Source organism: Hemicordylus capensis, chromosome 1, assembly GCF_027244095.1.
Source record: "Hemicordylus capensis ecotype Gifberg chromosome 1, rHemCap1.1.pri, whole genome shotgun sequence".
Taxonomy (NCBI): Eukaryota; Metazoa; Chordata; class Lepidosauria; order Squamata; family Cordylidae; genus Hemicordylus; species Hemicordylus capensis.
In genome coordinates, this window is record NC_069657.1 from 208609313 (window position 1) to 208628227 (window position 18915).

At 42.2% G+C, this 18915-nt stretch overlaps 1 protein-coding gene across 1 annotated transcript in view; it reads right to left on the reverse strand.

Annotated features, from left to right (window-relative positions):
- The window catches only part of TFPI (tissue factor pathway inhibitor), a 40845-nt gene extending 22415 nt beyond the window's left edge, over nt 1–18430 (reverse strand). Inside the window, exons 1-2 of the mRNA XM_053272385.1 lie at nt 18412–18430; nt 12351–12467 (exon numbers count right to left, since the gene is read on the reverse strand). Coding sequence (XP_053128360.1) covers nt 12351–12462 — 112 coding nt within the window. The 5' untranslated portion in view covers nt 12463–12467; nt 18412–18430. The remainder of the gene's footprint in view (nt 1–12350; nt 12468–18411) is intronic.
- Nucleotides 18431–18915: the final 485 nt, after the last annotated feature.

An 18915-nucleotide genomic window follows, 5' to 3' on the forward strand; every position in this document is an offset into this window, starting at 1 on the left:
ATTCAGCCCCACAGTGTCCCTTAACTTCCCTTCAACAAGTCTAAGTTCAAAAACCAGTTTGTAGACTGGGCCCAATAGCAGTTTAAATGGAAATGGCTGCTGTTGGCCCTAAGGCATTTCCCCCAGGGTTTTGCGTTAAATTACTGAAGGCTTCTAAGATGTCTCTTCCAGTTACAGAAAACAGGCACACTTTTGCCTTCTCCCTATTTTGTACAGCAAGAGATCCTCCCCATTTTGGGGGGAAGTTAAGTGTTTAATTCCTTGAAATGTTGGGCAGGAGACAAACAAAGTTAGTCATGACTAACTTGCCTTATTCATTTCAATGCTGCTTGGTCATGACTAACTAGTTTAAATGATGCCAAATGGCCAGACAGAGAGCCCTTTCTTATGAGCAGTGAAAAAGGGCAAGAGGGTTAGCGGAGAGGAATAGGGTTGTGCGGGGTTTTTTTTCTGTTTTGTTTTTGGCCCAAATCCGAAACACCCCCATTTTGTTCTTTGTTCGAAATCAGCCAATCTGAAACACCCCAATTTTGTTCTTTGTTAGAAATTGCAAAATCCAAATCTGAAACGTTTTGAATATTAAAAAATGGCCCTGGGGCAAAACTAGTGGGTGGGGGGTGGTAGTGCCCAAGGCGTGGAAACTACCATCCACATTTCAGAGGAATTTGGCAAAGGCCTGATTTTTGGTGAATTTTTGAAGTTTAAGGTTTTTCCCATAGGGAAGAATGGAGGTTTCAACAAAATTATAGCTTCATGTTGGGGGGAAAGGGATGACCCAGAGCAGAGTAGGGTGTGTGGTAGTGCCCAGTGGGGGCAAGGAAGCTGCCAGAATTATTTCAAAGGAATTGGGCAGAGGGCTGATTTTTAAAGATTTAATGGAGTTTACGTGTCTTTAAAATTCTTCCCCATAGGGAATGATGGAGATTTCAGCAGCCCCATAACTGCACTTGGGGGCACCAGGGTGGCCCAGAGCGAGTGGTGGTGTAGAGCACACAGGGTGCCAACCACCCTCATGGGTTGCTAACCCATGGGGTACTGGTTTCTGAGATGTTTTGAGTGTAGATTCTCTGATAGCATATGAGAGTGGATTCATTGTTTGTTGTAGAAAATCTCATATGCTACCAGAGAATCTATACTTAGAACACCTCAGAAACAACAGAACCCAGCACTCCATGGGTTAGCAACCCATGTGAGTGGTTGGCACCCTATGTGCACTACACCACCACTCGCTCCTGGCCACCCCAGTGCCCCCCAGGTGGAGTTATGGGTCTGCTGAAACCTCTGTTATTCCCTAAGGGGAAAAACCTTAAAGACGAGTAAACTTCAACAATTCCTAAGAAATCAGCCCTTTGCCCTATTCCTTTGGAATCTGGGTTATGGCAGGCACCCCTTGGGGCACTGCCACCTAACCCACTGTTTTGCTCCTCAGGCCCCCTTTCTGCCTTGAATCTGCCCCAAAGACATGTCAACATCAGAAATTCTTTAAAAATCAGCCCTTTCCCCAATTCCTTTGGCTTCTGGGTGGCACCAGGCACTCATTGGGGCACTACCACCTGACCCACTCTTCTGCCCCAAAAGCCCCCTTTCTGCCCCAAATCCATCCCAAATAGCATCAACATCACACATCAACAACAGCAGAGCTTTGCAAAGAACCATGCAGATTTCCAAAGGTCATGCACATCCACATCCCCCCCAAGAAATGCAATTGATCTACACACAACAGTGTGAAACAACAACAGTGAAATGCACACTGCCCCACTGGCCAATGAGGGTAAATGCACACTGCCCCACTGGCCAATGAGGGTAAATGCACACTGCCCCACTGGCCAATGAGGGTAAATGCACACTGCCCCACTGGCCAATGAGGGTAAATTTTACCCTCAAATTTCCTTAAAAGGAATAAGGAGGCAATTGCCAGCAGATCAGCCCATGCTTTCGCTGGCCAATCTGAAGGCTAGAAAGGCTGGAAAATCAAACAGATATCAACACTCAAAATGGAGACCGAAGGAGAAAGACTTTTCGTGATTGCAAAATGGAGTTCCAAAACAGCTGAAACAACAAAACGTTTTGTATCTGAAACAGGGACGTTTTGTTTCGGCTACAAAATTTTCTGTTTTGAGCATTGGGTGTTTTGTTTTGGCTTCAAAACAGCCGAAATGGCCTGTTTTGTGCACAAAACGTTTTGTATCCAAAACAAAAAACACATCCCTAGAGAGGAAGTCCTGAAGAGCTTACCTCATCACAGATGAGTGATGGTCTCCTCTTTGGCAGGCGGATCACCTGCCCAGATGACTACCGGGTGCTGCTGGTAACTTGAGGGACAGGGACATGTCACCCTGCATTGCCCCGTATCACCCTGCCCCCCCCAGCTCCAATAATGAACCACGTGAATGTGCAGGGCATTATGGGGACTCCCCCTCCCCTCCCTGAGATCTCCTCAGTCTGCTAGCCATGGCTGCAAGCAGTCATGGCTGGCAGAGGATCACAGAAATGGGGTTAGGAGGGTGGCTGCCTAGGCAGGTTTTCCCCTGAGATTGTGCTGGGAGCAGGCCTGATCCCGGTGGTGCACACACACAGGCAAAACTGGGCTGGGCTTCCTTAGCCCTGTTTTGCCTGCACATGTGAATAACTTCAGAGAGTTTAAGTAAATTGAGGCTTGTTACTTGTATCTGGGAAGACATTGGCTGACATCGAGGCATTGGTGCAATGGGAGAAGCACCGGTGTAGTCGGTGCTTCTGAAGAGTCCCAGTTATATGCTGCATGTGTGTGGGGAGAATCTCAGCAACTTCTTCTTCTTCTGGAAGTTCTCTGCATGTGTCACCGAAAAATTTGTCCCAGAGGGCTGCACAACTCTCAGGAACGTATTTCTGGGTGCTTCCTGAGGTGGAGGAAGTCACTGAAATTTGCTCCCACTGCTGAGCTGGCAGCGTAGCTGGTTAGATGAGCTTACCAGGAGCACTGAGGCTTAGTTAGTCAGGATGTCAGCCTTTGTGTTTCTGCTTGTTTTATTTTTTGGCATGTTGAGCCAGACCTATGAATTATCCCTGAATTGTTTACCACAAGCAAAAAGAGCACAGTTAGCCACCTAAATTTCTTTCACAGTGCTTCTTTCATAATTTGTGCTCCTGTCAAAGGGCTCAGGACTGGCTGTGGCTATTTCATTACATGAAACAAGACAACTTGATAGATATATCAATAAGCTGCAGCCATGTGAACCAGATCTGTTAATATTTGCAAAGCTAATGCTTTTATATAACATTCACCAACAAGACATTCTCCCTGTTTCATATGCATTTTGGCATAGAGCGCAGACCTTAGTATATCTTGGCACATTTTCTTCTGCTTTGTGGGAGGCTATGGTGTTGCCCCATCAGCTCCAACCTTTGGAAAAGGAAGGAATTCCCAAGAATCACCTATATCATGTTATCCATGTGCCAATTCAGTGTGAACCCCAGATTTCCTTTGGGTCCCTGCCATCTAGATAGGACTAGCTTCTGCCCTCTACCATCAGGAGATATTCTCAAGTTCCTAGATTTAGCACTGCTTTGTGGTCGGGTTTGACAACAATTTCATTCATACAGCTTCCATGTGCTATGGCACAGGCCAAAAGGGAGTACAATCCAAAAATGGCTGAAAGCTGCATAAAATGGTGTAACGAACTCAGTTCCATGGACCTTCCAGCCATTTTTGGATTGCACTCCTTTTCAGTGGCAGGTTCCCTTGCTGGCTGCTATTTAACAAGATAAGAGAAGCTCCCATTGACACCAATGGAAGCACTCTTTCCTTGTTAAATAGTGCATGAAGATCCAGTTCAGGTTGGGACTAGGGATGTGTGAATCGATTTGGGTACAAATAGATTTGTACCCAAATCTAGCAGATTTGGGTGGAGACAGAACAAATCGCCCCTGTAGTCCAGTGACTAGATTCTGTTACAAATCATATCATGCCAGATTCAATTTGAATTTATTTGAGATTTGGATCCTTCCTATTAATTTTCCCAGATTCCCCGCTTTCATTAAAAAAGAAAAAAGAAAAAAGCTAAGCTCTAGCCCTTGTAGAAGTGGAGTTATGGAGCAAAATGTGTGGTCACTATTTTTCAAGTGTTTGAATTCTTTGGTGTGTAATAACTTTAAGTGTTTAGACTCCTTGTTGTCTAATATATTAAACAAACAAACAAACAAACAAACAAACAAACAAACAAACAAATAACCTTTCCTTATAATGAATCCCTATGAGGATTCATTACACACCAAAGAGTCCAAAACCCTCAAAAGTTCCTAAAATATAAACTGAACACCCAGTGGCTTATGGGTTGCGGGGTAGTAGTTGGCACATGGGATACCACTAATTCCGCACCCCACCCAGAAAGCAGTGGGGTCAAAATGAATAGAAGAAATGAAGGTGTATAATGAAGACACCAAAGAATCTAAACACTTCAAAAATTCCTAAAAAATAAACTGAGTACCCCAGTGTGGAGGGGGTATAGTTGGCACATGGCAGTTGACAGTTGGCACTGTCCAATGACAGTCAAAATGAACAGAAGAAATGAAGTCATGCAATGAATCCTCATATGGCTTCATTATGAGGAGAAATTATACACCAAGGAATCCAAACACTTGAAAAATAGTGACCACACATTTTGCTTCATAACTCCACTTCTACAAGAGGGGGAAAAATTAAAGCTGGGAATCCATGTTAGGATTAGGATAGGGCAACTTCAAATTCTCATTAATTCCTATGGCAGACATATACATCATCAGTAAAAACTAAGAAAAATCATTAAAAATCAAGTAAGTAACCCACTGCCTTGAAATATGGATGGTAGGTGGAACCTATGGGGTCCTATCCACCACCCAAATATGGTACCCCTTGGACCTTTATAAGTGGTCTGAATCAATCCAAATCAAATTGAATCAAATCCAAATCTAATCTGAGGTGGTTCGGGGGGACAGATTCAGACACAAAACAAATCAGGGGTGATTCAATTCGGGCACAAATCAAATCTAAAAAAATCAATTTGTGCACATCCCTAATTGGGACCATTGTGGGGGTAGGATCCTTATAGACATGGGGATCCCTATCTAGCTGCTTTTTACTCAGTTTAAAACAGGACTATCATCCCTAACAACAGGCTTGAAGTAATGTATAGTTTGGCCCTTATATTGCTTTCAATCTATTAATCTTTTACAACAAAACTAGGATGCCACATTTATCTATACATTGTTTGAGATTAATTCTGTGTTGCAATAGAGGCTGTCCCACTAAGTGAGCCTCTTTTTATATTCGCCACTTGGCATCCCAAGGCTTGAAACAAGGGGGCCATTCACACAACCGGAAGCAGGCAGGGGGGAAGGCTGCTCCAACTCACCTTCTTGCCAGATGAGCAAGGAAATACTGCCGGGAGCATGGACTGCTCTCCAAGATATGAGCTGCGTCATGCAGCGCAGAGCTCCAGAGGCTGGGACAACGTGTCCCGGCCTCCAGATATCCCAAAATGTGCAGTGCATTGGGTCTGCTAGTAAGTGCGTTTATTTTATTGCTGCTATTGCTAGTATATCTGCTGTTTTATTGATTGTGTTGTTTTTGGAATGAATAATTAAGGGCTATGATTGTATTTTTTAAATTACTGTCTTGTTTTGGAATCAGCTTCCAGAATTTGCTAAATGGAAATATACAATTCCCTCAGGAGATGGGCACTCTAGGCACTCTGTGTCTTCTGGGGATAAAAGCAGCCTCAGCAAACACAAGATCCTAGAGCACAGATTAAGGGCTTGCTTAACACCAACTTGAAGGAAATTAAATCAAGCAGGAGAACTGTGAGGCTTAGAGGAAATTTCTGGGAAGAGAATATCTAGTTTTGGCCACAGTTAAAGTGTTTATTTTGTGTGTGTGTGTGTGTCTGTGTCTGTGTGTTTGTTTTAAAGAAAAAGGAAAAAAGGAAGTAAAGATTTGAAGTGAACACGAATTACCTGATTCTGGTTGTGTCCTTATTCACCGCTGAATAATGGCTCCATTCACCCACACTTCCCTTGGTCTTTTAGTTGGACATTGGGCTGGGGAAGGACGCATCCAGGCAGACATTTAACAGCTGCAGTTTTCTTAATCACTTCCTAGAGATGCCACTGATGAATTTCTGCCTGATGCATCTCTGATCAAGGCAAAGTGTGGGTGAATGGAGCCTCATTTCTAAAGCCATCATCATATACTAGACTGTACAAAAGTCTTGCAGCTTATATGGCACAGAAATTAAGATGGGCACCTTAACTTGCAATTTCCATTCTATTTAGGGCACAAGTGTAAATGTAAAGCAGCTTTTGGATTATATAATATTAACGGAAAACATGGCATTAGTGTTTATCTCAAAAGGCAGCTGAGTTGCATCTCTTCCCCCTCTCCCTTTATAATGTCTAGTAAAACAAAACATATTGTTTTCACGTTGCAACTCCCCACCTACCACCCACCCCATGCTAAAGGAAATCTCTTTGCTAGGTATAAGCAGTTTAATTCTGCAGTTAAAACCAAATGCAGATCTTTCTGTAGGAAACAGGCTTTAAATAGGAACAATTCTGTACTCCTTTCTGTGAAGTACTTCTGTCGATTAGCACAAAATACATATATACTATATAGCTATTCATATTTATAAAGATATTGTATTGCCACCATTATAAGGCTCTTTTCAACGTCTTCTCACTGACTGACATTATCAAGGCAAAGCAGCTTGTCATGCGGAGAAAATGGGTGCTTTTCTTCTTTGTCCCCTTGATTTGACAACTTGCCACCCCCCCCCGCCCACGCACTGCTAAAGGGTTTTCCTGTTAGACTAGCTGAATCTTCCAGCTCTTGTGCTAATTCTTCATGGACTTTCACATTTACAAGAAAGAGGGATTTCTACTGTGACTCATTCCCTTTAAGAGAAACTGGTAGCAATTATGTATGCTAACAAGATCTTGGAATGATAGATAATTTAGAGAATGAGCTTTCATGGTTGACAGCACACTTTACCAGATTCAAAGCAGGATCGTTCCTTCTAAGAGACCTGGATGGCTGGATAAGGGGTGAAAAAGATGCCTAGTACCCTCAAGGTTATCTTTGCAGAAATACAATAACAAATAAATGCAATTATTTGACTGTCGGCTTTTCCTCAGTACAGCTCAATAGAAATCTTCGGCCGTATTTTGTGTGCCCCAAATTACAATGGTCACAGCCTTTAGTACTGCACATTATTCATACTATAACTGCATACCACAAAGAGGCAAAACTGAAAGCAAGAACACAATCTCAGTGAGACAGAAGAGGAAGTGTGTCTGAATAAACACTCTCTTTACCTGCTGCAGCAAAAATGATGTTATTCTATAAGTAAATAATGACCTTGGTTAACTGTGCAGCTGAGTTACCCCACCTTGCGATTTTATATAGGGTGGTATATAAATGCAACAGATAGATAGATAGATAGATAGATAGATAGATAGATAGATAGATAGATAGGTAGGTAGGTAGGTAGGTAGGTAGATAGATAGATAGATAGATAGATAGATAGATAGATAGATAGATAGATAGATAGATAGATAGATACTAGTTCTACTTCATTCGATTTCTATACCGCCCTTCCAAAAATGGCTCAGGGCAGTTTACACAGAGAAATAATAAATAAATAAGATGGATGCCTGTCCCCAAAGGGCACACAATCTAAAAAGATCTATAGATACTGATCTGTGCCATAGAGACCTATGATATCTTTATCATCAGTAGAGAGCTTGCAGACTTGCAAAACAAATACTGTTGAACACTAGCTCCTCCTCACCCTTCAGAATAATAAATAATCCTATTGCCAGCCCACACATGCGAGACTGAGCTGCTGTGACTTCCTTAGCACCTTATACTATTATTATTGTTGTTGTTGTTAACACAGCCAGACAGGTGTTATTGACTGGTTTGTTTTATCCAGACATCGGGTTCTTCTCAAGGACCTGGGATGGCTGAATTTTATTTTCAATGTTGCTGTTATTATTATAGATATCGTCGCAGAATATAGGCTGTTCCCAGTAAAGTTGCTTTTTGTAATTGGCTGATGGTGATTTCTGTGGCCCCTATGGTGTTGAGGTGCTCTTCAAGGTCTTTTGGAACTGCACCCAGGGCACCAATTACCACTGGGATTATTTTGGTCTTCTTCTGCCACAGCCTTTCAATTTCCATTTGTAGCTGGGGAGGGAAGAAATATCTACATCCAAACTATAGTTTGATGAATCGACCCGCCTATATAAGGAGTGGAAATGGTGCTCCCAAACCTCATGAGGAATGAGGGGAGAGGAGACCACCGAGGATCTTACCTGCGGTGTCGTCACCAGGTGCCAAAATCTGGACTGGTTTTTCAAATTAGCCACAGCAATCAATTCAGACCACTTCAGTTGTGTATGTTTTAGTCTCTTTGACTTCAGCAACTTTTTATAATAGCAATAGCAATAGCACTTACATTTATATACTGCTCTATAGCCGGAGCTCTCTAAGCGGTTTACAATGATTTAGCATATTGCCCCCAACATTCTGGGTACTCATTTTACCGACCTCGGAAGGATGGAAGGCTGAGTCAACCTTAAGATTAATAAAATTAATAAGATTACCTTAAGATTAATAAGATTGCTTCATTGAGGAGAGGACCTGGTGTCCAGGTCTAAAAACACCCTCGACATAAGATTTAAAGGCTAAAATAAGCTCCTTTTTTTACTGTTCGGCACTCCTGGTCAAACCAGGGGCGTGAAAAAAACCTGTGCCTCTTGCATAGTGATGAGCAAGGTTTAGCAAGCAGGGGGGCAAGAAGCCTGATTAATTTAGCATAATGTTTTAACATAGATGACTCATGAGGCCAGGAGCCCCCTGTCCTGAGCAAGCCTGCTTTCTATCCTGGAAATGTCTTCCCCAGCGGTATTCAAATATAAAGGAAAGTGGTCACTCTCAGGGCGGGTAATGATACATTATTTAATGATTTCTTTTTCTTCTATTCTGCTATCATATGGTATCACTATGTCGATAATTTTAACTATACAAATTTAATTTAAAATCTTTATTCTCTACTACAGTGATATCTGGTGTATTGTGTGGCAGATATTTGTCTGTTTGTAGTCAGAAGTCCCATAATAGTTTTACATCTTCCTTTTCTACAACTTTTTCAATTTTGTGGTCCCAGCAATTTTTGGCTACAGGTAGCTTGTATTTTTTGCAGATGTTCCAGTGTATCATCCCTGCTACCTTGTCATGCCTTTGTTTGTAGTCAGTCTGTGTGATCTTCTTACAACAGCTGATTAGGTGGTCCACTGTTTCATCTGCTTCTTTACAAAGGTGGCACTTGCTGTTTGTTGTGGATTTTTTGACTTTTGCTCTTATTGCATTTGTTCTTAGTGCCTGTTCTTGCGCAGCCAGTATTAAACCCTCTGTTTCTTTCTTCAAGTAACCATTCTTAAGCCATTGCCAGGTCTTGGTGATGTCTGATTTTCCAGTTATATTGTGCAAATATTGACCATGCAGTGGCTTATTTTTCCATTTTTCTGCTCGGTTCTTGACTTGTTCTTTCTTGTAGGCCTGCTTTCTTTCATTGGTGTTGAATAGTTTCGTGTTATTGACCATTTGAAGTGCATCTTCTTCACTGTCCTTGATATATTCTTCAAGGCCTCTTTTCTCCTCCTCTACTGTTTGATGGACTTGCAGCATTCCTCTTCCTCCTGAGCTTTGAGGGAGGTATAGCCTATCGACATCACTGCGGGGGTGCAGAGCATGATTGATGGTCATGATTTTCCTGGTCTTACGATCTAGCGTCTTTAGCTCTGCCTGGGTCCAGTCTATTATTCCTGTGTATCTGATAACAGGTATAGCCCAGGTGTTTATGGCTTGTATGGTGTTCCCGCCATTGAGTTTGGACTTTAGGATTTTTCTAACTCTCCTGATGTATTCACTTCCCATTTTTCTTTTAACTTCAGTGTGTGTGATGTTATCAGCCTGGAGAATGCCCAAGTATTTGTAAGGTTCTTTCTCTTCCAGGTTCTTGATCTTGCTTCCATTGGGCAGTTCTATTCCTTCTGTTTTTGTTATTTTCCCTCTCTTCATTATTAATGCAGCACACTTGTCCAGTCCAAACTCCATTGCTATATCGCTACTGAATATACAGACAGTGTTTAGCAGTGATTCGATTTCTGACTGGGACTTTCCATACAACTTCAGATCGTCCATGTACAGCAGATGGTTGATTTGACTTGATGTTTTAGATGTTTGGTATCCGAGGCCTGCTTTGTTTAGTATTTGTGAAAGTGGGGTCATGGCGATTACAAACAACAGAGGGGATAGTGAGTCCCCTTGGAAAATGCCTCTTCTAATGCTAACCTGTCCAAGTGTCTCGCCATTGATTGTTAACTGTGTACTCCACATGCTTATTGCTTTTTAAATAAATATCTGAATGTTTTTGCTGACACCAGTTGTTTCTAAACATTTTAGTATCCATGTTTGAGGCAATATTATTATTATTATTATTATTATTATTATTATTATTATTATTATTATTATTTCCCCACAAGGCACCATGACAGGTTGTGAAAGGTGACAGTTGTGTATACTGTATTAGGTTTAATGAGTGGCTCGATGCCTGCCAGTCTAACTGGAACATTTTAATCTTTTTGGATCAAACAGATCACTAGACGGATGAGTTGCACTCTGCACATTTAATAACAACAACAACAATAATAATTCAATTTCTATACCACCCTTCCAAAAATGGCCAGAAACCTTCCAGAAACAACAAATAAATGGATGTCTTTACTTGTCTTTCCTTTCTGGAGTGCTATTAATGCTTGAGTAATGAGGGAGCAGGTTGTTTGCCACCCACTTTCCCTCAGTCTGTTCCCACTGTTAATGGTACTGCTCTCGGGGAATTGGCAAACACCCTTTGCTAAGTTTTAGGCTGGTGTGGGGAACTAGTGAGCTTAAATGGAGCAGTCCACCTCAGAATAAGTTTGTTCAAAGCTTCAGCTACAGAAAGAACTGAACAGAGGTTAAAGTTCAAAAATAGAATCAGGTTTATTTTAGGGTTTAGTGGTACAGGAAGAGTAATAATGATTAATGAGCAACACAATATTTACTAACAACACTAGCGAGACTAAAAGAGACTAAGTTACAGCTTACAAGGAGGCAATTTGACTTGAATTCCAAATTAAGTTCACTCAAGGCTGACCAGAGAGAAATGGTGAACAGCTTTGGATTTTAGAAGGAGCAAGAAGGGTGCGGGGTGAGAGGCTTGAGAGCAGAAGTTAGATACTAACTAACTCCATCCATTGGGGTTTTTGGGCCCTTGAAACTCAGTCGATACAGGGGGGCTTCTCTCCTTCAGGGCAGGTGGAAAGGCAAAATGCAGGAGCAGGAACACGGGGACCAGGCAGGGGTCTGGGAACCAGGAAGAATCCAAAGGGGATCTGATCTTGGGAGATCAGGATCTCACAGCCAAGAGTGCTGCCCAGACAGTGCTAGGAAAAATGGCCGCTCTAGAGGCAACAAGCAGGACATGATCAAAAGTCAGGATAGAGGTGCCAATGCCAAGACGTGATGATAGGCAGCTGGTGAATCCAAGGTAAAGACACACAGATTGATTGTGTCTTGACTACAAATAGCCAGCATCTTGCCATGAGGCAGCATGCTGACCACACCTTTCTGAAAAGGTGGACAAAAGGGAAAGAGCAAAGAATACAACTTTGTCCCATGCTTGCCTCTGCTTGTCTCCCCTTTGTCTCTGCTTGTTAGCAGAGGAGATCTGTTACCTTTCATCACTCCTTCCTGAGGAGGTCATAGATTGACCCGATGTGCCAGCATAGGGAGAATACTTGGCTAATTCTTGAAAAGAATAGTGCTTGATTAACTCACGTCTACTCTTGCTTCCCCACCTGAAAACAATCAAGGGGGCAGGTTCAGGGGGCATCCCCCTGCAGTCTCAGGTTAAATTTGATTTGAGAGGTACTGTTTTCCCAGGCTACACACCCTTTGAGTTTGCTCATGCTAACCTAATAGAGATCTTATGGTCCCTTGGGATCTGAAAGGCAAAATGTGAGAACTGCAAGCCTGTAACCCAAACCAAGTACAGAGGTGCTCCTAGGAGCCCCCAAACAGGCTGTCTTGGTAACACCACCTTTCCCATGGTGGGGAAGGTATACAGACCAATCAATACTGCCACTTCAGACATGAATTTGCTGTTTAGTCCCTGTGTAATGTGCAAATCAAAACTGTGTTCTCTAATGCAATGGCTACATTCTGTTAAATAGGGATATTTTAATTTTTAACCAGTTCTGGTTTCTGATGACGAATAGATCAAATATTTTACCTTCAACATCTTCAAATTCCATTCCTGAATTTGCAACCTCCTGGCAAGGTATATAGCTGAAGAGAAGACAGAAGATGGTTCCTAATAATAAATCCATGTTCCTGATGCTCATCTTTCCTGAGTACACAAAAGAAAATACAACACATATATGAAATTTAAAATGAAATTTGTTTTGAAATACCTAATCTCCTTTTACTGGCCTTGTTTTAATAGCCTTGGCCAAGTTATTAACTCACCCAAACAATCTTACAGGACTCTTATAAGGCTAAACACAAGACAAAGAGCTACATGCACTGAAAAGAGACTGTTGAGAAATAATATTTATGTTCTGGCTGGATCATGTGCCTCTTTGAAATGCTGCAGCAATGACATTTTTACAGAAGCATGGCCCTCAGACTGTTTACATGATCAAAAGGCAGTACGTTAGTATTAGGACTGATCTGAAAAAATCCACTGCAGCATTTCTGCAGCATTTTAAGGGGGATGCAAATAAGGCTCCCAACACAATATCACAATTTCAGGGGGGTAGAGTGAATTTCTTTAATTTTCATGTTAGGGGCCACTAGTTAATGCAGTGGTGGCTGTTGTTTTCTTTTTCATGCTGTCTCTGGCAGAGTGAGGCGTGCCAGAGTGCTTCCTGGACCATAAGAACACAAGAAGCTGCCTTTTATATCCAGAGGTGCTGTAACCCCTGGACCTTGGGGTCCTAGTCCATGGCCTCCAAGGTCCAGGGGGCCTCCAAATGGCTGGGTGGGGGCTCCAGCAGCCACCCCAGACCCGCCCTGCCATGCCAAACTGACATATATATATATATATTTAAAAAAATCAGCTGCCATGTAGCCAAGGGGTGGCTGCCAGGGGGTGAGCCCAGCAGTCAATTATATGTCACGAGAATGCAACAATCTCTTTCAACTGTGCACACGTGCCTAGCAGTTAGAAAGAGACACTGGGCCAAACAGACAGGCCCGGCATCACTCCGGCTGCCACCACCGGGGGAGAGATGGACTGCTATGCTCACCCCCTGGCAGCCACCCCTCGGCCATGCAGCAGCTGAAATAAAAAAAAAATGGAGGCTTTACGTGGTAGGAGGCCCCCCAAAAGTAGGTTTTGGGGGGGGCTCACACTGGGGGGGGGGCTCTCGGCGGGGGCAGTCCGGGCACCAAAATTGCCTAGGTGCGCCCCTACTTATACCAAGTCAGCACACCTTCAGTCTTGATTTCTAATTGATTCCAAGTATAAAGCCAATTAGCAAGAGACTTGAGTCAGAGCAAGCTTTGCACCTATTTATACAAGGGCATTCTTGAGAAACAATCAGAAGAGGCAACACAATAGTAAGTATTATACAAGTAGCTGACTTGTTGTGGTTACTTGTAATACAGTCTATTGATAAAGATTTTTCTATATCCCCCACTAGCTGAGCATTTCCACCGCTCCATTCTTACTATAACAGGAATGGTTCTACCAAAATTGACAAAACAACCAGTCTATTGTATGTTAATTGTTTAAACTTCCTGTTTAAAGTTATTTATATGGAAGCATTTCCAGTTGGAGATATATTGGGGAGGTGTGTCTTTGAAAAATGTGAAGTAGTTTAAATAATGCCCGAGTTTCATTTCTTAGAAAATCAAGAAATGTGAACACATTGATTTATATCAACGTACAAGGCTTATATCCATCATCACTCGACAAAGAGTTCTTTTTGAAATGGAGGTTCACTGGGTCACCGTAGTGTATGTGGATGTCTTTACTACCAGGGTGGTTATAGACTTCATGTGCTCTGTTCATGATATGCAGTCCGTGGACTTTATCATTTATATGATTATATCTATTGTGACATCTATTGTTGGTGTATACCATTGTATTATGCTGTATATATTTTACAATATAGCAATTTCTTTCTTATTGTGGTATTTCTCAATCTCTTAGTTATGTTATAAGAGATCCTTTTTTGGCTTTTTAATACCAAGTCTGACCATTCGTCCATCTCACTCAGTATTTTCTATCCAGACTGGCAGTGGCTTCTCCGAGGCTGCAAGCAGGAGTCCCTCCCAGCCTGGAGATGCCTGGAGATGCCTGGGAATGAACCTGGGACTTTCTGCATGCAAACATGCAGATGCTCTTCCACTGAGCCATGGCCCCTAATATCTCAGAGCACTTACATGTGCTCACCCATCCAAATACAAACCAAGGCAGACCTTGTTTAGCAAATGGGGCAGTTCATGCTTGCTAGCACAAGACCAGCTCTCCTGCCAGCTGACATTTTTCTCCCAAACTGTACTAGGGGATGACACTACATAAGATGCAGCATAATTCCCAGTGTTTTCTGCGCAGGGGCGGGAGAGAGATGGCAGCCAGACAAAACCAGCTGCTGGGAAGTGTTCTACACTTTCAATAGCAACATGCTTCCATTAGCAGCATCAAATAATTAAAAAAACCCAAAACACCACAAGACTCCCACACTGCCACTAGTAGAGCTAAAGTGTGCCGTTAAGTTGATTTCGACTGCTGGCGCCCACAGAGCCCTGTGGTTTTCTTTGGTAGAATACAAGAGGGGTTTCTCATTAATTCCTCCCGTGCAATAGGAGATGAAGCCTTTCAGCATCTTCCTATATCACTGCTGTCTGATATAGTACCAGCAGGGATTCAAACCTTCAACTTTCTGCTTGTTAGTCAAGCATTTCCCCGCTGCACCACTTAAGGTGACTACCAGTAGAGTAAGTCCCCTGAAATCTAAAAGAAAACCACCCCCATCTCCTGAAAACACTGAGTGGGCTGCCCCATTTTCACTACTGGTACTATGGGGTACTACAGCAAAAATGGGGGGGAGGAGTTTGAGGTAAGTAATTGTTAAAGTGCACTGCCTCACACAATCAGATTTAGCAAAAGAAATTCTTTATTCTCTTGGAAAGTGAGGAGAAAAAGAAAAGGGGGCATTGGTAGCTTTTTCCCCATCATGGGAGACACGTATCCTCTGCAGCAATTGCAATTGAGCCTTTCCATTCTCCCAGAGGGGAGGGGAGAAGCAACACTGTCATTGTCTTTTCTATCCAGCAGGTTAGTGAGGCAGCATGTTCAGGTGCTGCCATGTAAAAGATCTTTGAGCAACCAGGGTGGTGAAGGCAAGGAGGGAAATGAAAGGGACAGCTTGTGCCTCACCACCCCAGAGAAGAGATTATCCTTGCTTGGAATCTGCAACTGATGCAGGTGAGCCCACCCATCCTCTCAGGAGCAGATACTAAGGGCTGAAAGATTGGGCAAGTGACCTGAACATTTGAGCATGGCTCCTATAGCAGGTGGTTGTGTTGGAGATAGAGTTCCAGTGCATCGACCTTTTGCACCATCCCGATGACCACTAGGGGCATTGGGAGTATAGATAGTGAGAAAGGGTCTCCCTAGCTGTTCCTAGCTGTCTCTACACTATGACCCCTGATATGACTCCTCAGCATTTCCTGTGGTGAGTCAGAATCCGTTCCTTTCCTCTTGGAGAGCAGATGGAAACATCTCTCTCTCTCTCCCTACCTATTCATTATATAGTTCTTTAGATTAGGTCCTTCCTATCCAAAGGTATACTTCACCAATAAATCTACTTAGTATTTAGATTCTACATGAATCTCATGTGTCTTCTATAAATAGCTGCAACAACTAAACTCTGCATTCTATTCTGTAACTGGAGTGGGTAGCTTCTTTTGTGCTCTGCTAATGAATCTCAAAACCCATCACTGGTAAATTCACTGTCCAATAGATTGAACTCCTCAAAACTTGCTAACACTTGCTTCCTCTACTGAAAGTGCTGAAAGTGACATAAAGGCTTGCTGTTGATTATATTAAATTGCTTTTGCTTTAGGGCTGGGTGGGGGGAACTCCTAAGTTAAAAAGGTAAACCATGGCACTGAAAATGAATTGTGTTAATAAATACCAGCTCGATCAATCACTTGCTGCTTTGGCTACTAGTGGATATTATGAGTTTCATTTTCTTTTCTTGTTTTGTCTTATCTGAGGACTTTGCCAAGAACAATTTTCCTGGTTATATATACCCCATTAATTAAGTTGCTAACTCCTGAATTATTTACCTTAGGAATTAATTGATGTGTCCTTCATTATTAATGGACTTTTCATGATTTTCTGTTTAACAAATTGTATATTTAAGGAGCTCTAATTAGCATGCTCTTAATTACTTAGTGAGTGAGCTTTGAGAACTGCTAAATCTTTATGATGGATCAGCTGAATTGATTACTAAATTTATAATATGAGAAGACTACCCCAAGTAATAATCACAATATATAAAATGGTTCCTCAGAAAGACATGAAGTCAGATAGTAAAGAAATGAAAGAGATGATACTGGAAAGTGGTCTAATGGAGGCTTTGAAATTGAAATGAATGGAAAATATCAGATGAAATAAACTGTTGAATGCATACATGTGCTATATGATTCCATATTTGCAAAAAGAGAAAGAAGCCGTAGGCACAAAACAATTTGAGTATTCAGATTTTGACCAAAACAAGGAAAATTACCCCATAAATAGTTTTCTTCTCCTAATTAATTAGCCAAATTCTCACTTGTAATCTTGACCAAAATCCAGAACACAGTTAAGTTCGCTTAAGTCATTGTGAGACCAAATACAAACTCTGTGTTTGATCATGATTAAATGAAAGGCCTAAAACTTGTTTAAAACCAAAGAAATCAAAGGGTATAGTAAGAAAAATAGCATGCAGTCCATCAGTAAGTCCACGTAAGGCAGTAATAAAGGTTTCCACTGTGTTTGTTTAATATTTCATGTGCCTAGAAACCCTGAAGTATTTTATTGCTACGTATTGCTGCCAAGAATGAGATTTGGGATTTGAGGGAATTGTTGTTAGAACAACAGAGCAACAAGACTGTTTGCATCCTCTTTATGATTCTGCCAAACTGAATGAAATCACTCATTTGTTTATTCACTTGCTTTGGATGTGTATGTATTGCTTCATGCCGTAATGTAGCTTAGCCATCAAAGGTGGGTTTTTTTGCTGGGGAAATGCCAGTATAAGACTAAGCCTACTTTCCCCGATGTATGCCAGCTACATTACATTTCCTGACATATATTAGTTACATTCATCAGCTACTAACTGACACTTCATCTTCGGTCCATCAAATTTAGTTTTAATAAAAGAGCCATGACTGCTTTCACATATCAGCAAAATATTATGCACAAAGTATTGTGCTTCAACAATAACACTGATGGTGGTGTTTCAAACAGGATTGATTTGTTTGTGTGCCAGTCAATTTTGAATGAGATTTCAACTCATTGTCAAACCAGGCATTATTTTAAACACAGTTAGGAACACAGGAACATAGGAAGTGGCCATATACCGAGTCAGACCATTGGTCATTGACCCCCAGAGAATACTGATACATCTAGCTCAGTATTGTCTATCCAGACTGGCAGTGGCTTCTCCAAGGTTGCAGGCAGGAGTCTTCCCCGAGTCCGATCTGGAGATGCCTGGGAGAGAAATTGGGACCTTCTGCATGCAAGCATGCAGATGCTCTTCCCAGAGTGGCCCCATCCCCGCTTATAGTGCTAACATGTAGTCTCCCACTCAAATGCAAATCAGGGCAGACCCTGCATAGCAAAGAGGATAATTCATGCTTGCAACCACAAGACCAGCTCTCTGCCCTTTCTTGCTCCTTTTGTGCCTCTTTGCCCCTGCTAAACAGCAGCTACCAGGGTGTGGGGGAGATGAATTAGTATCAAGATTATGACATGAAAGAAAGGAGACTTTTAACCCTTTGACCCACCATGATCCCAAATTAGATCCAGTCTGGATTTGGGACCATGATCCCTTCACAACTGTTTCCCCAGATGGGAAACTCCTGTTGGTGCCTAAGGGAGTTTCTTATCTAGGAGAGGCACAGCAGTCTGCAGTCTGGAACATAGTCATGAAAGGGTTAAAGGGTCAAAGACTCCCCCCACCCCCATGCCATGGCTCTGATCTGGATTGGGCATCTCCCACAGATGCTATCTAGCAAAACAAAACAAAAAGCATGCAAGGGCTGATCGGCTTAAAATAGTGGATTACAGTTACCTGTGCTGCTGCGGGGCTCTAATACACACAGTGGCGCTGCCAGGCAAGAGAGAAGTACTGGAAGTTCTGACTCTCACATGATCGCACATCACACACTGTTTCCATTATTCCTAATGGAAATAATATGCAATATGCAATCATGAAAGGGTCAGCAGTTGCTTGAAAATAAAAAATTAAAATGCTAATATTATAATGCCCTTATACAAAACTATGGTGCGGCCACATTTGGAGTACTGTGTACAATTCTGGTCACCATACCTCAGAAAGGACATTGTAGAACTGGAAAAGGTACAGAAGAGGGCAACCAAGATGATCAGGGGCCTAGAGCACCTTCCTTATGAGGCAAGGCTACAACATCTGGGGCTTTTCAGTTTAGAAAAAAAGATGACTGAGGGGAGACATGATAAAGGTCTATAAAATCATGCATGGTGTGGAGAAATTTTTCTCCCTCTCTCTTAACCCTAGAACCTGGGGCCATCCCATGAAACTGATTGCCAAGAAATT